Source organism: Pungitius pungitius, chromosome 4, assembly GCF_949316345.1.
Source record: "Pungitius pungitius chromosome 4, fPunPun2.1, whole genome shotgun sequence".
Lineage (NCBI taxonomy): Eukaryota > Metazoa > Chordata > Actinopteri > Perciformes > Gasterosteidae > Pungitius > Pungitius pungitius.
Genome location: NC_084903.1, coordinates 12020110 through 12041930, shown reverse-complemented (window position 1 = coordinate 12041930; position 21821 = coordinate 12020110). Strand labels below are relative to the sequence as shown.

Below are 21821 nucleotides of genomic sequence, written 5' to 3'. Positions count from 1 at the left end.
GCGTTAAGATTAATTCCGTTTCCTGCCTCATCTCTCAAAACCCTCTTTGTTCTCCGCAGACTCTCAGCAGTGACGGGGGCGGTTTAGGCAAACACAGAACCTGAGCTACACAGAGACTCCATACTGCCGTATGCGAATGAACTACGGTCCTGGCAGAGCTGAGGCCTTTGTGGTAATTGGTAATGGGGTTTTTTTTTCAGAGCTTAGAAAGAACTTAATGAATTTGCAGGGGTTCTTGCGTGTGGCTCGTGGAAATCCTATCTATTTCCATTCCTCTGCTACCTTTTTCCAAGTCGTTAGGATTTTGGAAGCAGCGTGCTTCGCAAATATTAGCTTAAGCAACCAAAAGCTTTCTGTGAACTGCTGCGATGACAGACGTCCGCTGTGCTCTGGTTCTACTCAATGTGGCCGCTCTGTTCGGGAGGAAAAGCTGCTACGCACCCAGAGGCTTTCACACCCTATGTTAGGGCTGGGAGGTGCACCCAGTAATTTTCCTTTTCATACAAGTATACAGAATGCAGTGTGTTCTGAACTACTGAGGAAAAGCGATTTCAAAATAATTTCCCTACTTCTGAACGCGTGGTACTAAAAATAACATAACATTTGAGACATATTCATGAAGTATTTAGTAAGCATTGATTTGGCCGTATGCAGGTCAAAACAGGTAAAAGGTTAAAACTGGGCCGATGTAGTTTAAAAGAACATTTCTACGTTGACAAGAAATATTATTTTCCCTTTGACAACAGATGCTGTGCATGTGTTGAAATATAGTTTATTAAAAGGCTTGAATATCTGAGCTGGCCCTAAGTAAAATCTTACATTTTTTTTAAATTAGCACATGACAGCTGTCCAGGTTACTTAATAAAGCACAAATGAGGTTCTATTTATCAAGGTATGCCAGGGAGCAAAGGATGAGCGGGGAGCCGAAAATCCTCACAACAAGGATTTCAAAAGTAAACATGTTCTCAGAAGAGTAAACACTTTGTGGTTCACATCATAAAACCCTGCTTCACATCGTTTGACCGTATGTGTTTTCCTGTCGGTAAAGCTGAAAGAGACATACTGATATATTTGTAGTGAGACAGAGAAGAAACGCTAGCTGTGTGTTTTGAGTAATGTGCATTGCCCTGACTCCCAGTCATTTCCCTCTGGGAAGAAGACCTCTCCTCTCCTCTAACCTCTGCCTGCTCCTAATCCATAGCCCACTGGGAACACTGATGTGAGGCGTCTGGCGCAGGCCTTTCCCTCAGCCCTGCGCAGGACTTAAAAGGACAGAACTGCCGTGGTGTGCGCTCTGTCTCGGTCCCGACTCCACAGTAGCCACAGAGAGAAGGTTCCCACTGGGAGAATGAGCTCTGGAAGCACATCTGTCCGAGGAGTCAGACGGGTGGGATGGGATCTGCTGCTGTGGCTCACATGGGAAACATTTCAATGAGTCCACTAAATGCACCTCTATTTCTCATCTTCACCGTGGGTGTGATGTGAGAAGAAGATAGTATATTGGGAGTCTGTAAACAAACTTTTTTTTTTATTGGGAGTAAAAATGTATATAACTTGTAAAAGTTTATGTGAACCAATTGTTTAGGAGGATTTCTTTCTACAACTGATGGGAAATGTGTGTGTGTAAGATGCTATTTAAAGATGTTGATGGGTTACATTGTCCTGAGAAATATCTATCCTTCTGCCTTGAAAGTCTTTGAGGCATCAAAGGTGAGTCAGAACCATTTTCCCCTTTGCTCTGTCTCTCAAGTGCCATGGAAACTGCCACAAATATTTATGTCGGACAAACACTGGTGCATTGAGGGGGTATGTCTTGCTCCTGTGAGGAGCCAGCGCCACAAAGGCGAGATGACGCTTTGTCACACTGGTGCAACCCAAATTTACACCCCTGTGCCCAGGACCTCAAACAAGCACAACAGCAACAGGGGCTGAGCTTGGAAAAAAGCCATCTTTGTCCTCAGGCAACCCTTGTCCTCCGCTCACCTACCTGTGAAAACCTCGGAGCCGCAGCCCGATTTCAAACGGCTTTCACCCCGATCCGCCTCACACGTACGTACGTTTCTGCACACACCCGCACGCTCTACCATCCCCGCTGACATGGAGATAGAGGCTCCATCGGCCACCCAAACTTCTTTAGTTTTGTAAGGATTTGGAGGAAACGCAAAATCATTTAGTGCACAAAAAAAAAGAGCCTTACCATCAAGATCCTCTGGCCTGGTGAGGTCAATAACTCTGTGGCCGATCTTCCCCTCCTCACCCAGCTTGCCAAGGTGGTGGCCGATGCTCTCATAATGCGCCCTCTCCTACAGGGAAACACAAACAGTCAGGTACATGGACAAGCACACACACAAGATGGAATTGTAAAAATAACCCCATCAGGAACCAGAACATTTGAAAAGAAAAACACATTTCTTTGGTAAATAGAGGTTCTTTGAAGAGCTGCTCTTTTGACATGGGCTAGATGTAGCTTTTTTTCTCTCTCATCTCTCTATTCAGCAGCTGCTATAATGGATGACAGGAGGCAAAGAGACAGTGAGGGCCAGGGGTGCTGTAAATAGATTTACAGAAGGATACTTTGTGATCCGAGGCACACAATGGGGCCGTGGCCCTCTTTGCAGTGCTCAGATTTTTCCTGTGTAATCTTCTCTTTACATCCTCCCTTCCAGTCTACAGTGCCCAGAGCTCAGCGCCCATCATTTATTCAGAGTTCATGCTTTAGAGAACACACCGTGTTTTCCCGTTTGTCATGTCGCTTTGTGCTCAGATTAAACTTGGCATCATGTTGTACTTGACGCACAATGAAACCCTGTCATTCAGCGCTTCGTGACAATATTAAATGTCATGTCCGTGTGCATTTACAGAATAAAATAACAGCTTTCGGGGGGCCTTTGAATAGTTGCTGCACATTACACTTAATGTATTATGCAAGGGGAGAGTGCCGACTGCTGCTGTCTCCATTGTTGAATGACCTACTTCCTCAGTGAATACACAGGGCATTAGCAAAGGGCTGTCTTCCTCTCTAAAGACTCAACTAGGAGATGGACACTTTGACTCTGCATGATACAAATAATCTCTCCCCCGCTAAGTTTCGCCTGGATGACACTAAAAGCAGGCATGTTGCCACCATTCAGGAAAAAAGCATTTGTTTTACTCCCAGGGTGAGTATTCAATCTCTGCCAAAGATGCGCCGTCTGCACTGACCTCTGCCTCTTTCTTTTCTAAACATCCCTATCACGTGCAGTCCGAATAAGATACTCAGGTAGTCCCCACACAATACTAACAGCTCCCCTGGCACACACACACACACACACACACTGACAAACACACATTAACCTTTTAGACCCTTGCTTTGTGATGCATTGCACCATTTTATTACTTTTTCACTTTTTGCCAAAAGGGAAGTTTGTTTCCCTCCGCTGACAGAAGATACGAATAAACAGATTTGGTTTCTTAAGCCATCATTTGATGGATTTTGATTTATTTTCCTGACAGATTAAATCCTGTGGTGAACAACAACTGTCAGTATTTACAGGACTTTAAATAAAAAAAAAAAACAATTAAGAAATCAGTCATTTATTTTCTTTAGGAAACAGATGACAAGATGAAGGATGACTAGAGTTAAAATCCATATGAGGCCTTTCACAGTATTTTGATTTTCCTCATCCTTTTATTTATTCAAGAACTATTCCTCAAAAGAAAAGACTGCAAAAGAGACAGAAAGATCACTGCAATTTACCATCATACTTGAAGGAGCAGTCATTATTTATGGCCAGCTGAGTGATTCCGATATACAATTAACCACTACCTGCTTATGGCCTGTGATTAGAGCCTGTCTATCTGATGGCCTTTTGCTTACTTAAGTGTTTTCTAATTATGACATATCTGGTGGTCCCTGCTGGGCAAGAGGACGCTTTGTAAGAGGAAGATGGAGTAGCGGGGTTCTCTCCGTGTCACATTCTGCGTAAAGCAACACATGCACTGAGCTGTATTCATCACCCAGCCACATTATTGCTCTTAATGAAAGAAGCTGGCAGCCCGAAGACAAAGTGACTGATGTGCGATTAGCTGGTGGGCAATGGTGCCGCCTCGGATTTTACTTGGACACTCCGCAAGGAAGACGCACCGCTCATGGGTGCTGTATGTATGTAATAAAGTAGTCATCTCGTCCCTCTTATGTGCTTCGTTTGTCCCTCATGATCAATCAAGTCCCTTTATAAACTCATGATCATTAAGCATCATGTTGGGCTGAGAAGGAGAGCAAACACAGCCCATCTATCAGGGAATTTCATTAATAACTACAGCTCAGTGTTGAACTTCTTTCTCCACTGCGCACAAAGTCATATGATTAGTGAACATTAGACAGCTGGGAACTAGAGGCTCTTGTTTGAGAAGGCTGATATAAAAATGATTAACATAAAAAAAAAAAATGATTGACATAAAAATGTGTTGTTATAAAGAAATATATAGCCCTCCTGTGTGGTAGCTTTGCTTATTAATATCAGACTATTTGTGCAAACCACAAAAAGAAAAATAAATATGTAAGTTAAAGAGACAGGAAACAAAAGATGTAACAGTACACATTATTCCCCTCCTATTCTGACCATGACCGCAGGCAAAGAAGCGGTCCCTCCCTCAAATTACTTCAGCGTGCAGCTCTCCACCCCACAACTAAAATTACAGCGATGCACTCTGAGCCGTAGTGGAAAACTGCCACCCACAATAATCTAATCTGCTCTGCCTGTGCAGTCTTTTGTCTTCAAAGTTTGGGAACAGATGCAGTTTACTCAGTTGCAGACGGCTGCCCGGTGATGTCACGAGCCGGTCGTGTGTAGCCGTGAGTAACAGAGGAAGAGAGAGAAGTAGGAAGAGGAAAGACAGTAGTCTCTGCAACTTCTGGGCGAGGGAACCCAAAGGAGCCCCTGTCATGCTGTAAAGAGAGCTTTAATCGGGCCGCCCGCAGAACATGTGCCGGAGGCCTGCTGTTCTGCCCACAGGGTGTATTCTGGGCAGAGGCGGGTGGCGGCCCTCTGCATTGTGCCTACTCCTGCCCTATATTTAGGGAACGCATTGCCAATCCTGACACTCCTTCACTCTCTCCTTTGTAAATAGCTCAAGGCCATAGGCAAAGCCATATTGTTTGTTTCAATTAAAGAGAAAAGTACACTGTTGGTTGGGTGAAGTTTAGACACAAAACAAAGTTATCTTTATCTGGATTAAAGTTTTGATTTAACATCATACAAACTAATCTAATCTAATAATTAATACATCACAACAGATAAAATGTATGCTTTTTAGTGGTGAATTATATGAATAACATGATCTACGTTAGGTCCAAAACTTACTTGTATGTATATTGTATATTTCCATTCATCTTTCGATGTTGTTTTCTGTTATAATAGTTGTAAACAACAGATTATACTTGTTTGTGTAATTTTAAGAACATAGTTAACCGACTCCATAACGAAATAATGTAAACTAGACGTATTACAAGTACAATTCATTTGCATCAGAATGATTATCTGCAGAAAATCTACAACACCTTCTTTAAGCAGCTGGCTGATTTAGTTGCTGACCTAAGTAATTTAATATTCTGGTTATTTTAGGGCAGTTTATTGTATATAGAGTAAATTACATGTGTAGCCTTTTCTGTAAGCTGTAACCCATTTACTTTCCAAGATATCTAAACTTTAGGGGAAATCTCAAACCATGTTGCATTAATAATGGAAAGTACCCATTGTTAAATGTTCAACATTAAATCACAGTTTAATATTATTTGAACCGTTAACAGCTGCAGGACCCTAAACAATCCCTTGTGTGTGATAATGTGCAGAACTGGCTCTGGTTATATAACACACCTGGTACGAGGCAAGTGGAAGGCAATGGTCCTCTGCCCACAATGCGGGGCTTTTGTGTATCAAGTGTCAGTCATCACTCAGTCTTCTCTATGAGGGTCTCCGACTAAACCCCTCAACAATCTGTACCAGCCCTGATGGAGACAAAGACTCCACTTTAACATGGCTACAGCTCCTCACAGCTCAGCGCCTCATCTGTTTTATATTTTTATTGTAACCAGTTGCAATGCCATTTATAGGTCTGCAACTTTCCAGTAGTTTTGAAACATTTAAATGTTAAGTACATCCAGCCATGCGGTATAACCCACAGTTACTTTCATGCAGACCGTTGTTCTCTTTTTACCCGGAGCTCTCCCTTTGCAAAGTCTAATGAAGGCAGCAGAAAAATCAACAGTAGCAGCTACAAAATGCTGGCATCTGTTCTATAGTAGTTCTCCTCAACATCACACAGTGCAGAGACCATCAGCTATGCCAGTCCCAGTTGCACTGCCAGGGCATCACCTCATTTGTTTAAAACAGAGGGCGGAATTGCGTTTGATTCAATTAGAGGGTTTTTAAACAATATTTTGGGTTAACTCTACTCAAGGCTTTTTGCCAATCAAATGTTCATTGTTTGAGTGAGTCGAACTCACAAAATCCACAAAGTGCAATAGAATGAGCATTTAGTCGAAACAATTGGATTTCTTCTACAAAATGTGTCTTCTTTGCAACATTTTTGTCCTTCTGGACACTGCAGAGATCATTTGCATTTGCATTATGTCGTTTTACGGGTTTCCAATCCTCAATGATCCAGAACTGTTCACTGGGCCCACCAGGGGAGGTTAAGTTGGACTGAAATCGCCTCCCTTAACAAAACCTCCAGGCTGCAAACAGCAGGACATTAGAAACTGTGGCATTACCAAAACGCCTTTCACATATGGACAAAACCTCAAGACTTGTTGGACACTGCTGCCATTATGCTTCCCCTGCAACAATACCACGGACTATAAATGGTCATTGTGGCCTATTCTTTTGCTCTTCCTTTGTTGTATGTTCCTCGTGTTGAGTGCGGCATCACAGGTCTTAGTCTCCTGGGCCAGCAGCATTTCTGAGCAACAGAAGCTGGCCAGAAATTCCCCATGTAAAATGACAACCCAAAGGAGATAATGGAGCCACCACCGCCAAATGACCCTACCAAGATGCAGTCTTGATGTCTTTCTGCAGAAGATGCAAGACAGAGCTAACAACCGGACCTGGGATAGGAGCCCACAGGCACACACACTCACACACACACACACACACACACGTATTATCCAGAGTCACATTATTTTGATTCTCTTGGCAAACATGGAGAATTGGACAAAGCATTAATGTAAGCAATCTCCACAATGGCACTTGCTGGCTATAGCCAGTGTCTAGGAGCTGAGCATAATCTAATTTGGATGGGCAAACCCTTGTATGCCGAGGATTTACATTGCAGCCAAAACGCCTTGGTTTGCAATTTCCAAGACAGCAGCCGAAAAAGGAGCAGAAAATTGCTTCCAAGGCGGCAGACCAGACAAGATTATATTCAAAGTCTTTGTGAGGGCTTTGCCTGAATAGAGCCCTGGCATCACATATACACAGACACACACTTCCATGCGCACACAACTGCACACATACAGAGGAGAGACCAGTATAACCACTATAACCAATAGGTTAGGAGGCTTGATTTTGCAGAGCACAAGTGTAAGCTCCATTTGAATATTTACAGGCTGAGCTTTGGGACATTCCAAATGACCAATTGTAGTCATCAATACTGAGGAAAGAAGGTTTTGCAGGGCAGAAAAGGGCAGTTCAATAGGTTAATACACTGGCCTTTAGCCTTTTGATTTCAGTTCGGGACATGTCAGCAGAGGAATATATTTTATCTCACACAACCTTCAGGGCATCGCATATGCAACGTCAATCGCAACTTAAGAGATATTGATGCACCCATGTAGAATGTGTCATACGTGACAATACAGAGTTCAACAACCAGGCTTCCCAAAGGCCCGAGGGCCAATAAATTGCATATTTGGGTGAAGGAAGTCAGTGGCCAGAAATGCCGACAAGACTTTCATCTCTTTATCTCTGTTTGGCTGGTGGGTAAAATGGATTATGGGGCTCATTTTCAGGTATTTTACAATTTACAGCACATTTTATGCATTCTGGCAAAGCGGCTAATTGGCCACACCTGTTCCAGCTCAGTATTGATTAAGATAGACAAAGCAGTTTTTGAATGTTATGTTTGGTTAGGCTTACAGTTTAACTATGGGTCTGGATTCTGATGAATTGATTTAAATATATTGTCTAAAGATCTCAGTAAAATATAATTTTAGACTGCTGAGCTGAGCTGAGCCAACAAATATTCATCAGCTATCCGGGATCTACTGACAAAATATTCAAGTAGGCCATAAATGTTTATGACAAGAAGGAAACAAAGTTGAATCACTGCATTCGGCGCCACAGTGAAAACATGAGTAATAAAGAGGCTTCATATTTATTCAACCGTGATCCTGTCCAGTTATAGCTACAGTGCATAATTGAGGGAAACAATTCAAATGGTTACAAATGGATTTGGATGTACTGTATTTGACCTGTAGGCATTCTGGCACGATCTAGGTAAAAGCCTCCACTGGGTGAGGAAGAAATATAAATAATGGAACAAAGTAATTTCCCTCCGCAGACAATAAAACCTTTAGATAAATAAATATTTCAAAAAGGTAAATTGCAGTAGGGTTGCAAAAGGTAGTATTGTAGTGATGGGTATTAGGAAAAACAGACAAATGAAAAGAATAGAAAGAAAACACGCTCCTTCAATCTATGAATATTTTACATGTCCTCGGGTTAAAGGCTTGTATACTTCATAACAAAGAGTTTGATCTACACCGTGTTCTCCTAGGTCAATGACCAGAGAGAGAGAGAGAGAGAGCTAGTCATAGTGTTAAGGTTAAGGAGGAATGCATTGTACTGTTCCAACATACTTTTTATGAAAAGATGAATTGATCCATCTGTAGGCAGCACTTAGAACCACTCCTCTCCCCGGTCATTACAGTGAGATAAATCAATATTTAATATCCCCTTCTAACAGCCACGCTGGATGATCTTAACCTCTCCTTAATCCCATTAATGTTACCTTTCCAGATTCTTCTTCATGTAAGCTCTCTCTATGATAAACTTCCAAACAAGACACTAGGAGGGGAGGGGGGGGGGGCTATTAAACACTACACCATATTTATGTCAGGTGAGAGGAGCTTTCTTGAAATATTAATATTCTGAAACTGACCAAAGTGAAAGCTTTTATCAGGGGTATTCAAACCTTTCTTCTTCGTGGGCTTGTATCACCAAATACCATCTCCCCTTCTCTCTCATTTCACCGCTGAATTACAGCTTACTGTTCTTTATTGCAGCCGAAGGATGAAGATGATGGGGCAATTCTTTTAGCTGACTTGATAAAGCGTGCCTCTCATTTCACACCAGGCTAATAGGGCCAGTGTCAACGAAACTAAGAGGTGACGATATCTCACTATGATTTGCACCAACTGGAGTGTCAAGCATGACAATAAATGATGCTGTAATAAAAAACAAGTGTGTGGGCCTAAACTACTTCAAATGCAATGCAACAATCACTTTATCCACCCGAACTTGCTCCGTTATTCGGCACCAAGTTTTTTGTCTTTGTCAATACTATACTCCTGATCGTATACTCGTTTAATGAAAGGCATTCAAACAATTTTGCATTTTTATCACTTAAAAATCCACTTACCTTGCCCCCTCAAAACAAACAAATGCTCTCAAAAACATATTCTTTAAGCTGCAAATCACATACAAAAATATATAGATGATAGCTTTAACATATGTAGAACAGACAGGTCCAAAATTAAGAGGAAACTAACCTAGATTGTGTACAAAAGACTAAGCAGGGAGTGAAAGACAAGTCAAGCTCTACCTGCAAAGGACAATGGAGCTGTAGGTGTGTGCTGCCAGTGGAAAATGTGTCTTTACAGGTATTGTTCAGTTACTGCTTTCATGTCACGGCGGACTCGGCTGCTTGGTTGACTAAAGGCTCCCTTCAATGAGGGGAAGGGAGGCAGCCGTACCAGCTCCTCTAAGCCCGTTTCCCTGTTTAATGTATAGGAACATGACGTCTGTTTGCCAGTAAGAAACATTGATAATGGGTTGACCGATCACTGTTAAGTTGGTTGTTTCTTTGGATTAGTGAGGAGTGGCTGTGCCTGTCCAGTGGCATTGCTTCTCTTGAGAAGGAGCATCGTTTATTACCACCTGCATAGGCAGTGACCTATTCCAAACACCAGATTAGAGGGAAGTCAAAATAGATATTCATTGACTTTTTTACATATACATTGACCTAGTTGAGGCTGTTGGTTGAAAGTGTCAGGTGCTAAAATATTAATGAGCATCGCTCCCAGTTCCTGCCTGCTCCTCACAGCCAACTGGCAACATGGCATCAAGCTGAAGAAGGGAGGACGGCTTTTTTTTCTCTCCTTGATTGACTCATCGATTGAAGATATTTTTAAAGGGAATCCCTGGGAGTGCATGCTCCTGGTACAAAGCAGCCCCATCCTGTGTCAGGGGACAGAGGGGGCTGCAAGTCTGCTTTAATTGGGCAGAGACATCAGAGTCTTCTTAACCCACACCGGGCACCGCCATGGCCTGTCACGGCCCTCACACCAACATCAACAACGCTGAGCCCTCGAAACACACCAACACACAAGCATATTCGTACTCATTTGAATAAACACTCATGTACACACACTGAACTATGCCAGCGCTTATCAATATGACCAGCCTGGACACAGATTAAATAAAAAAATGTTAGCCTTAAGAATAACTGATAGGTCAAAATCCTCATGTTGCACTTTGTTTATAGCTTCTTTCCTCTCTTGTGGTATGAGCTTAATAAATGGCTAAATGTAAAAAGCTTGCAATTGAGAAGACAGCGACAGAACAAAGACACCGGACATATGATAGTGGTTCTAACCTTGTCAATTCTGCAGTTGTTGAGGCCCACTGAACTGAGGGCGGACAGCTTTGCCTCTAAGCCCTGCTGGTGATGTTGCAGCTGTTCCCTCTGGATCTGCTCTCTCATTTTGCGAGCCTCCTGGATGGCCTTCATCACAGTGTCCTGGTCCCCGAACAACGCAGTCGAGTTTAGGCTGGACAGGATATCTATTCACACACGTAGGAGAGTTAGTTCACTGCAACACACACGGCCGGAGGAGAAAAAAAAGACGACTTGACACAGAACGTGAGTGCAAAGTGTGCGTTGTAACTGATCAAATCGGTGTGTCCGGAGGTGGAGCTTTCCTTGGGAAAGAAAGGATCTTACCCAGAGATGAGCCCCGGCTGAGGCCTCCTCCGAGCGGGCTGGGGAGACCGCCCTTGCTCAGCAGACTGTTGGGGCTGCTTTTACTTCCGAGGAACAGGTTTTGTGTCGGCGACGCGGGGGATTTCACCAGGTCCGTCGTCTTTGGCCGAGCAGACAGGTTGAGCGGCTGTGTTCCCTCCTCCTACGGCAGCAGGAGTATTGAGAGGAGACAGATGTTAGTAGGTGCGCACCCCCCCCTCCTCCTCCACTTTTGGAGGGTATAAGGATTCCCAGACGACACAATCCTCCTCTGTTCCTGGTTAATTACAGGAAGCCTATCTTGACCCACACCTCCTCTCCGGTTCTTTCCTCTCTTCCCCTCACACATCCTTCATTAGGAGCTGTGCCACTGCGATCTTCTTCACAGTTGCCCAGTGCCTTTGTTCGCACTAATTAAAGCAGATTCTCTTTCTGAACGTCTTCATCTGTTCTCCCTCTCTTCCTCCCTGCTCTCCGTGTCTGTACTCTGGTTCGAAGAATAAATAATGACCAGATAACGGCGGTGCCAATGATCAAAGACAGCTGTTCCATTCATCATACGTCAACTTACATTAGCCACTTCATTAACTTGTACTTTATAATTTCACTCTTCTTTTGTGCACACTTGGCTTTATCACGTTTTTTGACATGCTTATTCCTAAAAAGAATATTACTTGACTTGGAAAAAACTTAACAATGTAGTTTTGAGATGAGGTCAGAAGAGGATGCATATTTTCTAAGGTGCTTTCCTAAGCAGCTAATACACCAGGACTGAGCTTGTATTATGGGTACCTGATGATTAACAAAGCGTTTCAGAGCTTGCTTCTTTGCTCCAAATGGTTTACACACTGACGATCAAGAGTGAGATGAATTCACACAAAACAAGAGAAACCTTAAGGAACCTAAACAGGTTATCGTCGACGGTTCAACGTTGGCAAGTAACTGTGTGCATTGTTGTCATGTTAAAAATAAAAACCCTGTTTTTTTAATAATATAAAAAATGAAGTCACATGTTAAATATATCTTTAAAATAATTAGAATTAAGTATTTAAAATATCAACAATTTGTATTTAAAATATTTGATGACCTAAAATAAAATAAAATTCTGAGAATAAAAATGTCCCTGTAAGCTATGACACACAAAAATAAATATGCATCATTGATTAAATACAGCAAGTAGACACAACTGAAACATTTGCACACCAGAAGAGAAATGTCACTTTGCACAGTATAAATCGCCGTGTGTATACAGCAGTCTTTTAAATCAGATTAGGGTTCATGCTGTCGTTAACAGCCCAAGTGTCTCCTTGTCCAAACATATGGCTCAAGCATAGACTGCCCCAAGGCCTTGTTATTGCTGTGCCAATAACAGTTTGTCATGCAGTGAAGCTGAAACAGACAAACAATACCAAGAGCGATCTGAGTGCATTGGACTTTAAATATGTTTACTTTCCATTTATATCTCATGATTCATTTTTGTCAATTTAGAAAATTAAAATTAGTTTTGTAATAATTTGTGGCCTAATCTTTCAATGGAAATCCTAAAGTTGTGTGTATCGATGTGTGAAGCACATAGCTTTTCCTACCATGACATGATTTATGTTTTTTTTTTTCCATTGTGATATTATTACTCTAAACTATTCAAAATGTGCGTATGTACCTGATTATAGCGTCTGTGAGTGGGGGTGATGATGTACGCCTCTCCACTGCATGGAGGTCTAGTGGAGGCTTGCCATGCAGCAGCAGAAAACACACATCCTGCATTTGGTTTGTTTACAAGGAAAAGCCGTCAATTCAACTTTTCTCTTAACCTTGGTCAGCATTTGCTGGGCACTGTTGTAATGGTTTTATTCCAATTCAGAAATGAAAAAAAAAAGAAAGAAAATAACTTTTCACTGTGATTTTTTTTTTTGAAAACCATGTGTTCCACAAATTACTGGCTTGGAGCAGCCATAGCCATAGCAACCGTGTCCACAGAAGTCTGGTTAAGAGAGAGAGGGCCTTGTTAAAGCCCCACAGATTGATGGCCTGTTAGAGGCTGGGCTCAGCACCCGCCGGTTAGAACACTGGACTGAGCGGTGCAAAATGCGTCTATATTCAGACAGCACTAACTAGGCTAGGTCAAGTACCACGGTTGTACCTTTACGTGAGTGATGGGACTGGAGGAACTCTTGTCGTTCTTCAGAGAAGAGGGAGAAATGGGCCCACTGGCATTGAGGGACTGGGGGAGTGGAGGCATCTTGGCTCCAGGAGAGACCTGCATGCTGGCAAGCTGGGCGGCATACAGTTGCTGTGGGGGGGGGATGGAGAAACCCGTTAACATCCAAATCCAGCGAACATTCAAAGTCGTATAGTCTGTCTTTTCCTCTCCATATGACTCTCGCTGCTTCTGTGTCGGCCTTCATCTCCCTCCCCCTCTCTCTCTCTCTCTTTTACGTCTTTCCTCTCTTTCCATGAGGCTGGCAGAGAACCTCCATCAAAGGTCTTAACTGTATTTCAAAGGCTGAACCCAGAGAGAGACAGCAGTCTTAAAAACCACACAGAGATGGCTCTCATTCAAAATACTTGGAACCCCTATTTTCCACTCATCACAGAGAAAAGTTAGCAGACTGGATGCAAGTGTGGTAGCAAAGATCTAATTTCTCCAGATCGACACAGCGTCCTATTGAAGTTTCTGGCCTGGGATCCGTGTCTCCACACAGCCATGTGACACAGTCCCATTCCACACTGTTAGAAACCAACCTCAGTTCGACTGCCATAACAGAATATATAAAACAGCATTATTACGACTAGAAACCTGTACAAAAAATGTTGGCTGATGGTTACATTACCAAATGACTCAGAGAAGCATTCAATACAAGTTGGGCCTGTAACAGGTTTGAATTCTGAAAGCTCAATTTCTATTTCCACCACTGAGCTGACTGTGTGGCAAATACAAAAAATAGGTGGTTAAAGACATCAATGCAAAGATTCTGGTTACTCACAGAATGCCAATTGTGGGTTGATAGTAATACATCCTTCGTTTTGAATATAAAAAATACAGTTTAACTTAGCATGTTTTAAGGCATAGTTTTATAATTACAAATAACACCAAAGTTTTTATTTAGGTGTTTATAGGTGTTTATCTGTGCCCAGAACTCCTCCACTGGTAAGACCTATTTTTGCCTCAGTTGTGTGGATGGTGGCCACCAGGCAAGCTATGAAATTGGCTTTTGTCTACTGCTGCAAATGGTGCAAAAGTGTGTCAAATAGAGCTACTGTCTGAGAAAGAGTGTTACTCCATGTAGCCGTTGGCCTCGATTCAAACAGATCCCCCCCCCCCTCCCCACTGGCCTCCAGCTATCCGTGCACTATGTACACCTTGTAGAATGTGTTTTTCTGCGTTTTATATATATGATATTCGGTGCTGTCAGAATGAATCAAATTTTTCTTAACAATCAGCAAACCCGGTTTCATTTCCTAGTTGGACTGGTTATACCTCGAATGCGTTTGTGTGAATGGGAAAAGCGACCCGGCCCCACTGGCCTCACCTTTGACAGTTGCGGAGGCAGACCGAAGCCAAACAAAGCACGGTTATGTCCGTGCACATTTCTCCAGTTATAAACACATATGTGCTCCTGTAAGAAACTTTATCGCCGCCACATAAGCGCCATCACAAAAGGTCCATTCTTCCAGTGGACCTGGGGATAACAACAGCGCATGGGCAGCGGAAATGACAGGCCGATTATGTTCCTACAAAGATAGCAGTGCCCCCACCTCGCTCACAAACAGCCTTTTGTCTCAGCCTTTTGACAGGAATAGACACAGGAGTCAACTCTATTTCCTTCAGATGTGAGCTAAGCTTAGTTAATGTCAGTGGTGAAAGCACTTTGCGTGTCTGTGTGCCTGTGTGTGTGTGTGTTTGTGGATGGGGTGGGGTGGGGGGGCTTTTCATTTACTGGATGTCACTCCAGGCTAGTCTTCCTAGGGGAACGGAAGTGGAGTCTGCTGTACAGATGTTTGCTAACAGGCCTGTCGACGAGCATGCCCCTGACCTTGAGTGGGAAGAACTTTATTGTCCCGGAAAAAGAGCATAATTAGGCATTGCCTAAAATTAGACGCAGTCAGGGAGCCCCTTTTCAGCACTGATTAGCGGGTCAGTGCCATGGAGTGAGAATCAATGTTTATCCTTGTAACAAGGAGCACTCTACCTCCAAGAGCCAAAGAATAATAAATAAAATCAGAGGGACACACAGACGAAAGGTGGGTAAACCCACCACACGCTGCTCAAAGGTAAACATGAAATACCCGTTCAATGAGTACAGTCTGGACACCTTTGCCATAGCACTGAGGTATGTTTCGGTGAAAAAAAATTGAAATTACCAAATGACTGTTTGACACCAAATACATAATCAAGTTGGTAACAGCAACTTTTTAAAAACAGAACAGGGAGTTGTCAATTAAAAAAAACGTATTGTGTTGTCAAAAGTTGAAGGACTTTGCATCCTGCCAAGGCTGTCCTCCCTAAGCATGAGACATCTGCCCGCTTCCCACCATCGCCTCTCTCACATCTAATAACCCCTCATTCATTTCTGCTTGCCAGGCTGAGGCAGCAAAAGGTTCATGGTATCTAGGGTCAAGCTGAAAGTCAATACTCAAACTCTGGGGTATTGGAGAAGGCAAAAGCCTTTAGTGGAGCTCAAGACCCCTCCGTATACGCGTGTTATATAGCCGTACACTAGGAGACATTATGTATGGAAATAAATGGCTAAATAAATATACCTCATGAGATTGGAATATAGGTATTCAGATAGTGTGTTTTTTTGTTTTCTTTAGTAAAGTGTTTTGCCTTTTCTATGTTATTATTTCTTTATACACGTACAATAACCAGAAAATGAGGAGACACGCTAACACAACATCTAAGGTCTTCCCTCTGACCCCATTATTCCCTGCTCCCCAGTAGAGCGGAGCAGATCTCAGCAAGCATGGATTCAAAGTGAGTGCAGCACGCCCAAGGTCAGCCTGTTAGCCTCTGGTAATTAAAAACAAGCCCTCTGAAGGCAGCAGAGGTTAAACAGGGAGGTTCACTTATTTGCCTGCAACATTACACTGAAATTACACACTCAGCCAATAATGTAAGACATCTCAGAAGTAGGATATGCAATTAAGACCGTCTGCCTCTGTTTGTTTAGTAAAACAACAAAGCTGTTCGGTGTACAATATAATCAATTATGAGAAAAAAAACACATTGACTTGTTCATAGTGCCCATTATTCTATTGTTTTTACTACTGCAAGCAATGGGTTTAGAATAAGTAAACAACTTTCAACAAAAAGCAATTGTTAAGCTTTTTTGTTACTTTTCAAATTCGTAATTGCAGCATGGCAATACGTGCTGGAAAATACAGTGGCTGATATTTGTTTGATTTCTTGTGTTTCCGATTAAACAGCATTTGCTAATGACTGCCGCACACTTCCACACACTTCTGTCTCTTTATGTGCGAGTGCGTCTGTCTGTCAATGTCTCATTCACCTCTGCCCGGCCCGGGCGATGAGCACTGGGCAGCATATGAGGGCATTAACTGCACTTGAGTGCACCGCACCATTTAAAAAAGCAGCACAGCGCCAGCCCCGTTAGCCACAAGGCTTGTACAGGCTCATTGCCCAGGGCGACCGGGCAGGCTGACCCAGGCTAGGCCCAGATGTCTGGAGTGGAGGAAGGCGTCCTGGTGCACTGTGCCGATGCTTTCCAGTATGGCCCAACATCTGTCTCATCTGCTGGCGCCCGACCTGCTCTGCTCCAACCCCTCCTCTTTTCCCATCTCTATCTTACATCTACGTATATCCTGAAGTCTATCACTTTCTCGAACATTCACACACAAACACAGTCCATCATCTCTAAGTGTGTGTGTGTGTGTGTGTGTGGGGGTTCTCCGTGCCCAGGGGCCCCAGAGCCAGCCCTCCCATTCAGTGCAGCTCACTGCATTATCCACTCTATCTGTCCATCTGTCCCTCTGTTCACCACTGCCTCCATCCAGCTGCTCACGTAGCCGCCCTATTAGCCAGCCTTCCACACACACAGCTAGCATTGCTGCACTGCTCTGGGTTACCTTCAAAGGCCGAGCTCCTCTGCTCATAAACACAGAAACAGCTGCTCTCTACAGTATGTCTGTACTCTCTTTTCTCCCCTCCTCCTCTCTCCCTCGCGTTCAAAGTCAAAAGTGCTTCACTTGTTAATGATGGAAGCTGTTTCCTTCACATCTGTACTACAGAGGCATTTACATCCAAACAAAAGATAATGTGCGGTTTGCTGCTCGCCCATTTTCTTCCTGTTTCTCCCTGATTGTGTAACACTGTTTTTTTTTTTATCCCTCTAGTAGTCTAAGCCTCTGGAGTACTCCTTCAGATCTGCCTGTGTGCTTGAAATTTGGACCGGGTTGTCGCTGAGCATGTGAGCCGCTTTTCATCTCTACAGTGGGAGCATTAGCTGAGGCTGGGCCCAGGTTTATCACGGGCCCAAAGAGATGCCGTAGCAAACACGGCGGATGGTAATTGCGGCGTTAAGTCTTGACTCAAGCAGCTCGACATCAAGCGCTGTGAAGAATAAGGACGTGATGGGCCGAGACAATTCAGGGGGAAAAAAAGCAACACACAGACGGAATGAGCAAAGAAGAGGATGGGACTAATTCAGAGAGAAATACACAAACTAAGATACGGAGAGGTGGTTCAAGATGTGCATGGGGAATTGGAAAAGCCAGACCGTGAGACAGAGACAGCAAGCAATAGAAAAGGGAGCTTTGACTGATTGAAAGCAGAGCGTTTCTATTTATTTTGTCCTAACGGCGATACTGCATACAGAGAACCCAGATGTTTTCTTTTATCCAATAACACTTTCTTTAAAATGGCTTAAACACTGAAGTCTGCCTCCAATGACACAAACAGGACTTTTTCAAAAGTCCTCCTCCTGTTCATTGGTTCTGTAAAAAGGACGGGAAACGCAAGGCATAGCGTACAAACAGAGAATTAAGTGCTGTCCCAAATAGAAGATTCTTTTGTGGAATTAGGGAAATCTCTTTCCACTCAATTGAATATAGTAGGTGAGCGGATAGATTGGGGTACAATCTGAACACAATTTCCTCTGTTAGGTGAGGGGTGTCAGTTGCAATCAGGGAAGGCAAGGCAAGGACCAAGCCATTGTTTCCTTCTGGTCCTGGACTCATCCCAGCTCTGTGTGGCTACTAATGAAGAGGGGCATGTCGCGCCGGATAGTTTACCCGCCTCCTCTCCTGTGAGTTGAGGACGAGAGCCAATCTGTCAGGAAAACATTGAGTGAAATTGCCTTGTGGTACAGCAATGCCCGGTGACAGCCACTCGCAGAGTGCCAGCCACCGGAGTGATGCTACCACCTCGCATTGACAAGCAAATTACAGTCTCCAACACTCAAACGCAGCCTGGAAGATTCATTTACATCCATCAGCTCTAAGCCTTTGTTACCTCGTTGGTTTTTTTTTTTTTCTCATTGGAGAGAAAGGGCGGGGAATAGGGGGGAAGCCTCCCAGACTGTTATGACAGAGGAGATTGTGGAGCGGCTACGTGGCCAACATTAAGACTGACGGAGCGGCTAGCCTCACTGACGGGATGGCTGATCACATTACCTCAGCAGCATTGTGGGAATTAATTCTTGCAATAAGATAATTTTTAAGGTTCATATATTGCACAGTCTAAGCTGAGCAAATTGGTGAAAATTATACCTTGCCATGTAGCTGACAGGAACAGATATTTTAATTGTGGGGGGCTGCCTATTCAGCCATATGTGTGTGGTATTTTGTGTGTGTGTTAGGAAGATGAAGAATGGTTTTGGAGGTGAAAGTAGAAAAGTTCAGTACAGTTTAACGATTTAGTGAAGCTTTTTAAAAAAGTTTTGTCTTAAAAAATACTATCAGTGGCATTTAAATCACAAGTTGCATCATTATAACACTGGATATAGTTCCAAAGTAGCCATCTCATTTTAACTACATGAACCCAAAGAACACAAGATAGTTCATTGCACTACTTTCAACTCAATGTAAACTGTTCTCATTCGGTTGTGGTAATCATGAGTCCTCTGTCAAAGACAAACAAACAGAAGAAGCGACTACTGCAACTATTATTTCTCCAAAGGGAGGATTCAATTTTAACTTCATTCCATGTCTGGCATGATATGATTTTTTAATCATAGCAAGCTCCCAGTGCTTTGTAGAGCAAGTGGTGGCAGTCACATGGTCTGTTGATCCCAGCTATGTAGAAAAGGGCATGTTTGACTTGCCTTGCTGTTTTAAGGGGAGTCTCTATGCAGAGTAAATAGCAGCCAGCAGGCGGAATATGTGACAGGCTGACAGACTTCAATTAATGGAAAATGCACCTCTTTCTGTTTACTGTGTTCTTAAAGGTCAGCCAAGTCATGGTCTTAGAAGCACTGTTTTTGCCCATTCCCAGGGTTAGATACATAATCCAAATTAATCACTCCTCCCTCCTCTCGCCAACCTTCAGATATATGACTGTCTCATCTGACCTCATACACCATTATAAATAGACTCTGCATGCCTGTCTGAAGTACCACTCCTTTCCAAAGGACTTCTCCATGGTATAGTAAAACTAAGCGACACATGTACACTCCAGAAACATACTCACATACGCAGCCTCCACCTTTTGCTCTCTCTCTCGGACACACGTCTTCAAACAAGAGCAGACACATTTGACACCTTGCGTGGTTCTAATAGCTCCTCTCATGGCTGCATAATGACGCACAACTCCTAAGAGCCAGCTGCATGCATTGTTAGAACTTGCCAAGGCTCGTTAACACTGACAGATGTAACCTCAGAAGGACAAATGCCACATATATCAATGTTCCTCCCTTGGTCTTGAGCTCTAGTTTTATCTTGAAATACTTGTTTCTGCTGTTGAGCGCCACGTGTTGTGTCTTTCAATAATGTTTCCCGAAGCAGCATTGGCCATAACCAACTGTTCGGGGGAAATGCTTTTCGATCTTTTGTCTCCAAACAACAAATGTATCGTTTCAAATAGACTTAAGATCTACATCTACTAACAAATGCAAAGGAGACTGATTATTAGAGAAGCAACAGGCAGCAGGGCAGCTGAATAAATATGGTTGTGACTTTTTTTTTGCTTTTCGTTGCTACTTCTTTGGTTTTGTTTATTTAAATAAGTTAAAAAGTAAAAAAGTTAACAAGGGAGACATTATCACCAATTTGGCAACAAAGATTATCCAGCAAGGAAAGGGCAACTGTGGTAACAGTAGTAACGATTTAAAGGATGGAACTAAAACAATTATCTATATTAAATATTATGGCCTCAGGTTAAGCCATGACCTGGGATCGGCTTTTTTTAAATGCTGCGTGAGAAATATCCTGGAGGTGCCTGTAGGGCTTGGAGCCTATCCCAACAATTTATATAAAAAGTACACCCTCTTTCTCTCATGTTTTTGCTCACAGAGACATATTAAAGTGGCTCTAATAGACAAAAGACAAAAGGAGATTCTTTGCTTACACACTCGATCATCTTATGATAAACTCACAGGCAGGCGATTAAAGCAACGAAAGTGATTCTTATTCCCTCAAATAACTATTATCTTCCTAACTCCTGTGACTGCTGGAGGTGGTGGGGATAAATCCTCTATAAAACAGGATAAATTACATATGTAAGGGGATAAGCGCGTGCAAGCTGGGGGCCTCCAGGATTATTTAGTGTGCAGCTCATTACTTAGCGTACAGCTGCTCAGCCATCCTTTCTACCCCGGGCTTGGCGGGCGTCCCTAGAATTCTTTGTCATAGTATTGTACATACCTGGAGCTGAAGGGGGCTGAGTCCTGACGCTGCTGCAGCTGCCATCGTGGATGGAATGAACTGCACAGGGTAGTTATCACCTGTCAGAGAGAGAGACAACAATGCATGCAGGTTCAGACAATGAGCCGGCCCACAGCGGCCAGGCAAGTGCCAACAAGGATCCCGTGCTCTCCACCACTTCACCACAGCAATGTGGCACATTGCAACGAGCCATCGGCTTCAAGCCCAAACATCTGCATTAACAAAAGGGTAAGCTTGTTGGACTGGAGCAGGATTACTTAGGCAGTTCCACACCATTCCCTCCTTCTTCCACCTGCACAGTACTCCTCCTGGAAATAACGACTACATAGTTTAAAGTTCTTTTAAGGTTTGTGTGTGTGTGTGTGTGTGTGTGTGTGTGTGTTTATGTTCAGAATACAAGTCAAATATCTCCCTGCCTATGCAATTATTATGGACTAGCTTGTTCTCTCAGGCGATCCATACAGCTGTGGACTTGCCCGGCTATTGTTCGACAAAACATTGTTTGTTTCTGAGTGATAGATTTGGCAGCAAAGTGAAAGCACTTGTATGCAAACTGGTTCGAACAAGTGTGTAGTCACAATAACACGGTTGAAGAAAAAAAAAGAAAAAAAACACATTCTTATCTATGCATATCACTGGGATCAAGCCAGGAAGATGGGTGTCCAAATGGCAGCACTATTTATTACCATTCTCCACTGTTGGCCTGCCATCAGCACGTTTGTCAGCAAGGGATATAAAAAACGGCTGCTGCATGAGTGATA

The 21821-nt window shown here is 43.1% G+C and overlaps 1 protein-coding gene across 4 annotated transcripts in view; it reads right to left on the bottom strand.

The window, feature by feature from the left end:
* The window catches only part of sox6 (SRY-box transcription factor 6), a 121126-nt gene that overhangs the window by 10882 nt on the left and 88423 nt on the right, over positions 1-21821 (bottom strand). For all 4 annotated transcript variants that reach the window (XM_037482720.2, XM_037482732.2, XM_037482741.2 and 1 more), the window contains 5 exons: positions 21040-21119; positions 13361-13510; positions 11203-11383; positions 10855-11042; positions 2198-2303 (listed from right to left, as the gene is read on the bottom strand). In XM_037482720.2, coding sequence (XP_037338617.1) covers positions 2198-2303; positions 10855-11042; positions 11203-11383; positions 13361-13510; positions 21040-21119 — 705 coding nt within the window. The remainder of the gene's footprint in view (positions 1-2197; positions 2304-10854; positions 11043-11202; positions 11384-13360; positions 13511-21039; positions 21120-21821) is intronic.